Genomic DNA, 11,507 nt, shown 5'->3' on the forward strand with positions numbered 1-11,507 from the left:
TTTTATTATTAAATGCAGGTTTTAGACTAAAAAAGGTATACAGTAGGCTATATCTTTCTACTTTAAAATTTTTTATTGTTGCTTGAATAAAAACTAAAAAACATTTGTTGTCAGTTATCACATCCATTAGGGAACTAAGTAGCCTATCCTTATTCCAGTTTAATATCATCGATGTTTCTGAATATTTGCTAATATCTTCTTTAGTCTGTCATTTTTAAGTCTTGAAAAACAAATGTGAGAGACAAAACGGATACACGAAAGTTAAAAGTAATACTTGGAACGTATCTGTTTTATACAGCCTAGTTCGGTATATAATGCATGTGCAGAAAAGCAGTTAAAGAAAAACCTCCCAACATCCTGAAGCTTTCCCTTCCATCACAGTATGAGCCTTCACTCAATGCAAATTATGCACTGGCGCCCCCTAAATGAGCCTGAACACAGCACAGACAGCAGCAGCAGCGGCGGCGGTCCGCGGCGACTCTACCCGGGACGCATGGCCGCTCTGGCTGCGGGTAAAGCCGGCTGGCACCGCGGGAAGGCGGCGGGGGAAGCTCAGTGTCCCGCTGCTGCATGCTCGGAATGTCCCAGTCCAAAAAGTACTCCAGAGGCGGGTCAAAGACACAAAGAGCATTTAATTAGCATACATTTAAACACATTCTGAGTGACATCCCCATTATTATTATTATTATTATTGCAATCAAAATTATTTTTATTACAATCATCATCATAACAATCATTATAATTATTGTAGCTGTTATTCTCATGCTGTGAAAGATATTCGTGTTTTGACTCTCCAGCTGATATTGTACTTTAAAACTTGACCCCCCCCCCCCAACATTCTACTCCTTAAACGCCACTTCTCTTCCAATACAACCACCAACTATTGTGATTAGAATTACAATATAAAGGGGGGGGGGTTAGGAAGGAAGGGTAGGGTGGTGGGGTGGAGGGGTGGTGGTGTGTGGGGGGGGGGGGGGGGGGGGGGGGTGGTCCTTTATCTCTCTGCTCGTCCATAAATCGCATCAAATGACAGTCGGTCAGTGAAGAGTTAAAGGGAGGAGACGGAGAGTGACACGCCTCATTGGGTAGATTATGTGCAGCAAACAAAAAGTGTGTGTCGGTGTGCCAGTCAGCCAGAGCATCGGGCCCCATCTGCACGCCTCTCTCTCTCTCTCTGTGTGTCTCTCCGTCTCTCTCTCTCTCTCTGTCTCCCTTTATCCGGGCAGCTCTGTCTACCCCCGCCCGCTCACTCCCAGCGTCTGCGAGGAGGCTATCTGCGGCAGCGGCACTGTCACTTTCACTACGCCGGGTGGGGGAATGTACTGACACTATACGGACCAGACCGGGAGCGCATCACCCATCTCCATCACCTCCATCACCGCATCCCCCTGCTTGTTTGCGGGGCTTTCCCCCCGCCCCCGGAGGAGCAAACGGGTTTTTTGAATCACAGCATCGCTCGCAATTCGTTTGTGGATTATTGTTTTCTTCCTGATCGACGGAAAGGTAGGATTGTCAAATGCAAAGCAGTGTGTGCGTGTGTGTGTGTGTGTGTGTGTGTGTGGTTTGGATAGTTGAAGGGACAGTTTATGGGTTTGTCTTTGCGCGGCACAGTCACACATCCCGCAGGCGCTGAAAGCGGCGCAGAAAGAAAAGAAGTAACTCACACGCAGATGTTTCAGCGCCACGGACGAAAACTCGCAATTCAGTCACAGCGCTGATTTAGGACAGTTTTCAGCCTGGCACGGCTTTAGCAGATGGGTTAAACACCCTCAACCCCCCCCCCCCCCCCCCCCCCCCCCCCCCATCCCTCCCCCCAATTTTTGCTCACCCCTACCCCACCCGCAGTAGGTTTGAATGGGAGGGTGGCTGCTTTACTCCGGTCTCTGGCTGTGCAGACACTCAGCTCTTTATCTATTCTTTCTTATTTGAATGCGACTGTGATACATATCGTTGTAGATTTTTTTGTGCGGTCTGTTTCTGTTCCTCTGAACACAGAGGCGTCCTGTACGGTACCCGGAAGCAAATCATTGAGAGACTTTTGGAAAGGCTCTCCACTGCACCGTGCGCAAAATGTTCTACAGGGAACATTTCGGCTGCTGTTGAGCCTCTTATGAACCAGCGGGTTATTGTATCAGATTTCCCACTTTTTATTTGACAAATCAAAAGGAAAAATTAAAGCCAGGCTCAAACCCAGAGAGGAGCCTCGTTTTTTCTCTGAGCGTGCAGTCACAAAACAATTTTTTTTAATGAGTGCGATTATTAATATCAGCCTATTTATTTCTGAGTTGAATCCCTAAAATGCGTAAAATGCCAAATCGCTTCCAGTTTAAGCGCTAAACAAACTTTTGGTCCATCTGTGGATTTTATTTCTTCTTTTTTTTTTTCTAGCCCGATTAACAGGTTACTTTATATCGCACAAGCTGTCTCGCGGTGGAAGTTGCCTGAGTGGTTGGCAGTGATTTATTACATGTTATAAACTGTTAATAGGAGAATTAAACATCAAAATAAATCACGCACTGACTATAATACACACACAACCCGTGCCATTAGCCCAAAAAGCATCACTAAAGAGTTATCAATTATTATTTCGTGACCAACGTTAGAAATATTGTGTGCAACAATAATCACAGTGAAGCCTGGAATACGATTATTATTTAAACAATTTAGGATTTTTTTTTTCTTCTCGTGGCTGGAGCAGAGCTTTCTGGCGGCGTTAAAAACCATTAGCCTATTTTTTTTTCTCTCTCAATATGTATTTAAAAAAAAAAAAATTTGAATTCGACTGTCCATTGAGCCTTATTTACGGCTGCACACGCGCGTATCAGGTGCGTGTTTCCGCGCACAGGCTCTGCTGTCTGAGGGAGGAGAGCCGCAGCCGTCTGAACACACATTCAGAGGTTAGAAAAGAGAGAAAAGAAATAATTAACTGGTCGTGCTGCTTTAATTACAGTCTCAGAGGGGAACGTGGTGGATTATGGTAATGAGGCGGCATACGCTGCCGCTTGTAGAAAGGAGAGAAAGGTTGGCTGACATGAAATCACTGACTTTGACAGTCCACTTGAAACCCATTGGACATGCTCTCTCCATTGGACACGCACGGACCTCAGCACCTCGCACTTGGAGTTTTTTTTTTAATATTCTTAATTATTTCTTTGTTTTTTCGTAAGGAAAAAAAGATCCTGTAGTGATTCTATAATACGATTTAAGACAACTACGATGTCACAGCAACACTGTGAAGCCTTCACATTAAAGGAATATGAGCCTACATGCGTAGAATATATGATAATAAACACAGAGGTTGTCGTAAAGCCATTGTTAAATCCCCCTTGAGACTTCACAAGTCATTTCATTATAATATAAGATTATGGGAAAATTATTGGATTTCTTTTTGTCGTTTTGACTGCCAATCATAACCCTTACAGCTGAATAGACAAGGGCAACTGTAGCCCGTAGAGGCCTGCTAATGCTAATATAAATAATAATATTAATACTTACGCTAATACTTTTGTTACAGGCTCTATTAAGCCTAAAGTAACGAAGACAGACAGGCAAATTCTATCGTAATCCTCAATCTAAAATAATCACATAGCCTAAATAGTTTTAATTTATCTATCAACTATTTGGCACACTCCGAGATGATTATTATTGTTATTATTGTTGCTATTATTATTATTATTTTTAAAACAACACCAATAAAATTAATGATAAAAGTTGTGATTTTGGATTATTATCACTATTTTTGGTCTTTTATGATTGTGGCATATTTCCCTTCTCTTATATATTTGACAACATTTGGAAAGCACATCATCAGGATGCTGAAGGTGATGCCGTCATGAAGTTATTACGGGGATTGAATAAATTACAAAGCTTTGCCAAAAAAAAAAAGAGAAAGAAAAAAAAGAAAAGAAAGAAACGCCCCCCCCCCCCCCCCCCCCCCCCCCCCCCCCCCCCCCCCCCCCGCAAACGCCGCCCTTGACAGCTGGTTTAGCCAATCTGTCCAGGAAGAGATTTATTTCCTATCAGCAGGGACGGTGGAGGGACAACCAACGAGACAGCTCGTTTAGCAGCTTCAGGTTGACATTAACGGTTTATATATTCGGTTGGTAAACATTTAGAAGAACTGAAATTCATTCTTTTCACGTGTGAGACCCGGGGTCAGTTGTTTAGCGACCGCACGCAGGTTTGATGTCCCGCCTGATCTCTGATGTCGTCTCTTGTCCCTGCAGAGTGAAATGGAGGAGTCCAGCTCTCAGAAGTTGGTGTGGGATGGGGACGCCAAAGCGGTCCAGCAGTGTCTGACGGATATTTTCACAAGCGTCTACACGACGTGTGACATCCCGGAAAACGCCATCTTCGGGCCTTGTGTGTTGAGCCACACGTCTCTGTACGACAGCATCGCCTTCATAGCTCTGAAGTCCACCGACAAACGCACAGCACCTTATATCTTCAGGGTAAGGGGGTCTTTATTTATAACTAATTGTACTTTAATGCAAGCACCGGCATTGATTTTTTTTTTTTAATAATCCCAGTATTTATTATTTTTTATGTTTTTATTTTGAAATTCAAATTCTACCAGTTAGCATCTAAACAAGCCTGCCAACATCTCTTTTATTAATGTTTGTCTTGCTAAGCACCTCCAGATATAGCAAATCTATTTTATAGATCCAGGCCCTTGTCCTATTAATGCATGGCTCAACTGGAGCAAGAAGATGAGATTTGAAAAAAAATATATATATATTCCCATGCAGGAGCAGCAATATTTCACTACCATGTTAGTAGATTTGTGCAGTCTTATTTTAATAAAACATCCATCCTACACTACAACAAAAAAGAATCCCCACCGAAATGAGTAATTTAATCATTTATTGAGTCATGGAAATGTTTCCTTTTTAATATTTCTACAAGAGGGGAATAATCTGCCAATGAATTTGAGATCATTCTGTTCTATTAATTTCAGACATTTGCATCAGTTTGCCACTAATTGTTGTCAACAGTCAGTCTTACTGCCTTGTTTCAGGATGTGGGGATATTAAAATAAATGGGCTTGGGTGATATTAAAGGTCCTTATTTGTAACACTTTCATTTATTTTAATTGAAAAAAAATAAGATTTCAAGGCACAATATTTGTCTGAAAATGACTTTGAGCTGTTGCACTGATGTAATAACTCCATGGGTATGTTTGTTTTGTTCAGGTGGACACCTCAGCGGCCAACAGCACTTCAGAGGGCTTGATGTGGCTGCGGTTGGTCCAGTCGGCCCGGGACAAGGAGGAGCAGAACCTGGAGGCCTACGTGAAGAACGGCCAGCTGCTGTACCGCTCGCTCCGCCGGATCGAGAAGGACGAGGAGCTGCTGGTCTGGTACGGCAAAGACCTCATCGACCTGCTGCTGCTCAGCTCCAGCAGAGCACCCACCAAGAGCAAAGGTGAGTCGACTGAAACCAGGTCCCCTTTCGACGGTGTTGGAGCCCGTGTTGACTCTCTGCACCGTTAGCCTTTGCTACAGTCACAGCTACAGTTAATTACTCTAAAATGCCCCGTTAAATACCTTAAAAAACTGTTACATGCATTGCATCATGAGAATTCTCTTATATACAGCAGTAAATTACTGTATCATTTTGAAAATGTGGCAGGATACTGGTTTCATGCAATGCATCATGGGTCCACAAAGCCAATACAGTTGTTAACCACATTATTTACAGTAAGCAACAGTTTGTGCATGTATAGCCTGTCAGTCCTTGCTGTAAAAGCTAGTTCAGTGCTGTAAAATGCCAAGTTTAATACCTTAAAAACCTTTTACAGTATAAAACTGTTTCATGCATTGCATCATGGCAATTGTCTTTTAAACTAGAGTAATGAGTAATGAGTAATTTACTTCAACAATCGGTGCTAATGTCTGACGTCAGTTTTACAAAGCTGATACTTTGTGTCTTGTTATAAGACACCTCCCTTCCACAGGATAGCTTTTAGGATAGTTTTTTTTTTTGGGTCACAACTCATTTTCGTCTCTTCTCTTCCCAGGTTCGTCTCACTACTCATGTCCAGACTGCAGCCAGCGGTTCCAGTTTGAGTTCCCGTTCTTGGCCCATCTCCGGTTCCGTTGCACCAAAAGATTGCAGAGCATCACAGGGGTCGACGAGGAGCCGAGCAAAGAGAGCACGACCGAGCGACCAAAAACAACTCCGACCAGGACCAGTCCAAAGCTGGGCCGTTCCGAGGGCTTCAGCAGCCCTCAAGACAGCACCAAACCCTCCACAGACTTTCATAACCTGGCCAGGGATCTAGAGAACAACCGGACCAGCCCGCCCAGCGACAAGGAGGCCGAGATATGCAGCGAGAGCTCGGGGAAGAGGAAGTTCTCGGAAATAGAGGACAGGGAGCGCCGAGGGCCCAGCCTTCCACAGTCCAAGTCTAAAGACGAGCTAGCAACGTCTGCACAGAACTACAGAGGGGCGTACGGCCTGGAGGAGAACCACAAGGCATTCTCCCCGCCGGGCTCCACAGAACTTGGTCAGGGCAAGCGCAGCGCATTCACAGAGGTCAAGAAGTCTTCCCAGAACCTCAAACACCACAGCAGCAACAAAAACCTCCAGAGCTCCAACTCTGAAAACAAAGATGGCGGTCGCCCAAGCAGCAATCCATCCGAGAAGCACCTCAACATCCGGCAGGTGCTGACGGAGACCCAGCCACCCCAAACCTCACCCATGGGCAGCGCTTTCACCTCAGTCACCCAGCAAGGCGGCGGCAGCGGTGGAGAGAGGAAGAGCGCCTTCAGCCAGCCGTCTCGCTCCTCTTTCTCCCAGATCTCACCGCTGGTGATGCCGGCCAAGCTGCTGGACTGCCACCCAGCGGTGGGCGACACCATCTCCTCCAACAGACTCTACCAGGCCGACCACCTTGCCGCCAAACTGCAGGGCGCAGAACTGGGCGCCAACTGCCCCGTGCCGGGCGGCATGGCCAAACAGAACCCCTTTGTCTACGCCACCACCTTCTGGCCCAAGAACTCCGGGGCTATTCAGCTTCAGATGCCCTCGGCGCTCACCCTCCTGCCGCCCTCCTTCACCTCCCTCTGCCTGCCGGCGCAGAACTGGTGCGCCAAATGTAACGCCTCCTTCCGCATGACCTCGGACTTGGTTTACCACATGCGATCCCACCACAAAAAGGAGTACGCCATGGAGCCACTGGTCAAGCGGCGGCGCGAGGAGAAACTCAAGTGCCCCATTTGCAACGAGTCCTTCCGGGAGCGGCATCACCTGTCACGTCACATGACCTCCCACAACTGACTTTTAAAGACTAACAAGGGAGGGACTGTTTTCTATCACGGAGGGACTGTGACCCTGCCTGGATTTAAGCAGTCCGACTGGAGAAAGAGCACTTAAAAATACAGAAACACCCCTTGCACTTGTTTTCACTTTGGACTATGAGCTTCTAATTCCTGTTGGGTCTGTTTACTTTTCTCCCCTGTACAAAATGTCATGTTTTGGGTGTATGCAAATGCATTTTGACTTCAGAAAGTGATCTATGTGTGAAGCACTTAAAAGTTTGAGAATAAGGGAAGATTTAAATATGTGTAAATGTACAGTAAGTTGTATTTTATATCATATAAATGCAAATATAGAGAAGAAATACAAGTGTAGTCACAAGTGATGGTTTACAACGCAGCAAGTTTTTTTTTTCATGTCTACATGAATATGGACACAAATTGGGATATTATGTCAGACTATATTTCAGAGTGCATGTAATATGAAATGATATTAATTTAAGATGCAGTCTATACATTGCGATGTAAATAATTTGTTTTATTTGAAATACAAAAGTGTAATATTTTGTGTCAGTGGGGAATAGTTTCAGTGTTTCTTCCTTTTGCGGAAATTTACTACTTGATAGTTTATCTAATCACGTTGAATGCATTGACAATAAAATAGCTTTATTTTCAACTGTGGCCTTCCTGGATTGTTGTTTTTTTATTTTTTATTTATGATGTCTTGATGGTTGATACCATCAGGCATCGGCATTCATTGTCCATTCATAAAACAAGATCAACATCACATTTGTATTTATATAAAATGCATAAAGTAATTTTTTAACCCTAATTTACATTTGATATATTTATGTGAAAAGCAAAAATACATTACATATAGTGCCAACCTTCAACAGCAATAAAACACAATATCCACATTGTACACACAGCCTAAATAAAATTAAATACAGTAAAAACTAATATATCCTATGAACAATGAATTACTGGACCATGATTAATGTTTCAATATGTATATTTTCCATAGAAAATATATGAGCAAGTACCAGTACACTGGATGTCCCCATTTATTATTATTATTAGCCTATCATTTTTACCGTATTATTATTATTATTATTATTGACATACGTCTTTATTAAATGTCGCTCGCATTAATCACACACTGACGTTTTCCCCTGAGAGAACTTTAATTACAGTGTTGGGGGGGAAATGTTCATTCCCATACCTGCAAATTTCATTTTTATTATTATAAAATACAGAACACGGGCCTGTATGTGAATACATTTTTTAATAAAAGGCAATAAAGTGACTAGCGAATGATTTCTATTTCGCTCAGATCTTCAGTTTCTAGCAAAGCAGAAAATACAGAAATGCTTGTCGGTTTATCAGAGAGTGCACGAGGCGCCACTCATGGTTTTCTTTGAAGAATAAAACACATACAGTGTGTCTGCATCGGAGATGTTTTTAGAAGTAATATTGGATTCGTTTTCCTTTATAATAGAAGCACACCATAGGTTAATAGAACTGCAGACAGGACGCTGCAGTTTCACAAAAAGCCACGAGTTTCTAAAAAAAAAAAAATCCGAGAATAAATATAGTTTCAATTAAAAAAGAAAAATGAAAAATGCTCCTCTCACCTGTTGTGAGGACAGCGACCTGTCTGACCGGTAAAGAGCTGTGATAAATATAAATATACTATCATCATCTACCAGCCGGCTGTGACCTTCATTTGTAAAATTAAAGCTTTCAGATGAAATCGAGAACAATGCAAAGTTATTTTCTATAAATAACACAGATTAATAACAGTGTGGGCATGTTTGTGAATCAATAATCACCTTTTAATGCTGATAATAGGCTGTGACAGCATGATTTAAAAAGGAATCCACAGCACCGGGTGGAGAATATTTCAGGACAGAGACCAGAGACGGAATGGGGAAGATAGCTCGGCAGCGCCATCAAGTGGTCAACATGACGACTACATGAAAGAGAAAACTCACTGAGACAGAGAATTTACTATTGTAAAACAATTTTGTTTAATAAGAAAGAAAAACGGCTTGGGTGCAAATATAATGTGATGCACGTTCAGGGGTATATTTTCCTATAAATTGAGCGATCAGCATCATCATGTGGCTAATATCATTAATTATGATAAAGTGACTTTAAACTCTTCTTCAAGCTCCACAGACTCTGAGATCTAAAATCTTTCTTGAAATATGAATACAACAGGATGAGAAATGCTGGCTCTTGAATGCCTTGTGGGATTGGTTCTGGATCAAAAGCAGCCAAGGGGTCAAAGGTCACTAGCATGTGGTAGTTTCTTAGATGACTTCAGCCGTCAAGGCTTTGAAAAGTCACGGAAAAACTGCCGTTCTTGCCGGTAGCACATCTTGATATTAGTTTGACAAAAAACACCCAACCTTAAGTTCTACCTCCAGGCTTTTTCCAGAGCTTTTTGTCATGTCACATGATGTTCATCGGTGGAAGGAATCAGATTCAGTGGCTCATTTTTTTGTGTGACCCCTCACTACATCTCAGCAGTGATATAGACTGCCGATTCATGTGTATTGTGTTATTATCATTTCACTTTCAAATATCCATTGTCTTACTATCACTTTGCACCTGCTTTGTAGTGCTTACTTAATCTGCACTTTATGCAGCCTATTGTATTCTGTATTCCTGTATTGTAATGCATGTGAAGCTGTGTGTTGTCTTGCACGCTCATGCTTTTCTTGCAAATGAGAATCAGTTCTCATCGGCCTACATGGTTAAATAAAGGTTAAATAAAAATAAAATTAAAAAAAACGTACAGACGAGAAACCCTAAAAGTGTGGAAGTGATGAAATAATAGCATAATAGCTGCTGAGCTTGCAAGCATTGCAACAGATCACTCTCCATGACAACTGAATGAGCCATCTGCTGATAAAGACTGAGATGTATCAGTAATATTATTACGGGATTAGTTATATATTCCAGGTTGAAAATGTAACTATAAGGATGTAATGTATTTTGATGTGTTACTGAGTGAACTTAAAGGGTCAGTTCACTCAAATTTGAAAACTAGTTTCCTCCTTACCTTTAGTGGTTTCTGGCCATGTAGATATTTGGGCCTGAAACGATCTGAAACATCTGCTGCCACTCAAACACAAGGGTGGTGAATTACATTCAGTTTGAAAGTTTAAAAATAATAAATATGAAAAGTTTTTTCCCAAAACAATATATTTGTTGCTCAGGATAATACACAGGATTTATTGTCAACAGAATATTTCAATTTATATTACTATTTCATTGGTCTTCCTTCCCTATACAACAGCAAAGTGGGAGTCATTTTGGGCTTAGACACTGTTAGTTCACAGACAGTTTGAGCACTTTTAAGGCTTGGACGAACACAAAACTCACCTGCTTCATCCATGCAGGAGAAGAACAAGTGGGTTGAAAATTTCTGGTTATAATTTGATATTAGTCCACTTTCAGATTATGGGAAGATTTTGTTTTGTTTCCAGTTGAAACAACAACATTTTCTGAATATGCTGCAGCTGTGATTTGCACCTCGCAGCTGAGGCTCTTGGGTTTTGTAGTATTTCGAGCCAGTCGCGATACCAAGCTAATAGGAAAAAACATGAATCCCCAGAAACAAATGTCAAAATAATTCACACTAATGGCCACATAAACCTATAGGAGACTTTTGTGATTCTATATTTTGATGATTGAACATTGAGGATATTATTGAAAGAACATTTTAAAATGGGAATTTGCAGCAAGAAAATGGACTTCTTGAATCTGCAACTTTGTTGGGTTGGCAGCAGAAATCTTACAGACTGATATCTAAAAAACGTTAGGACATCTGTACAGCTAGATACCATTAGGGGAGTGAAATTGCATGCTTTTTGGAATTCCGGTGGAAGGATCCCTTTAATCTGATCTGTGTCTCAGAGGACCTGAAAGAAATGTGGACAACTTGAGCACATTGAGAAGCAGTGATGATGCAGTGAGCCATGTTAGCAGGAGATAAAAAAAACGCGTAAAGAGGTCGAGGTTGAGAGGAGTGGATACAGCAGTGTCACTCACATGATGATGAATTACAGCACCGGTGCACATGTCTGCACGTTACACCTCATCTCACATCAACACACACCTCCTATGTCGGCAATCCAAACAGGTCACTCTCACCACGAAGACATGTGATCGAGGAGAGAGCGGGGCCTCGCCAGCTATCACACACACACACACACACACACACACACACACACACAC

The 11,507-nt window shown here is 42.3% G+C and overlaps 1 protein-coding gene across 1 annotated transcript; it reads left to right on the forward strand.

Moving 5' to 3' along the window:
- The first annotated feature begins 1,111 nt into the window (after positions 1–1,111).
- Positions 1,112–7,940, forward strand: prdm8b (PR domain containing 8b). Its single transcript, XM_032516455.1, has 4 exons — positions 1,112–1,503; positions 4,227–4,451; positions 5,193–5,424; positions 6,020–7,940. The coding sequence occupies exons 2-4, from the start codon at positions 4,233–4,235 to the stop codon at positions 7,279–7,281; spliced, it is 1,713 nt and encodes a 570-aa protein (XP_032372346.1). The 5' UTR covers positions 1,112–1,503; positions 4,227–4,232; the 3' UTR covers positions 7,282–7,940.
- The last annotated feature ends 3,567 nt before the right edge of the window (positions 7,941–11,507 follow it).

The sequence above is a fragment of the Etheostoma spectabile genome, chromosome 5 (genome assembly GCF_008692095.1).
Source record: "Etheostoma spectabile isolate EspeVRDwgs_2016 chromosome 5, UIUC_Espe_1.0, whole genome shotgun sequence".
NCBI classification, from domain to species: Eukaryota; Metazoa; Chordata; class Actinopteri; order Perciformes; family Percidae; genus Etheostoma; species Etheostoma spectabile.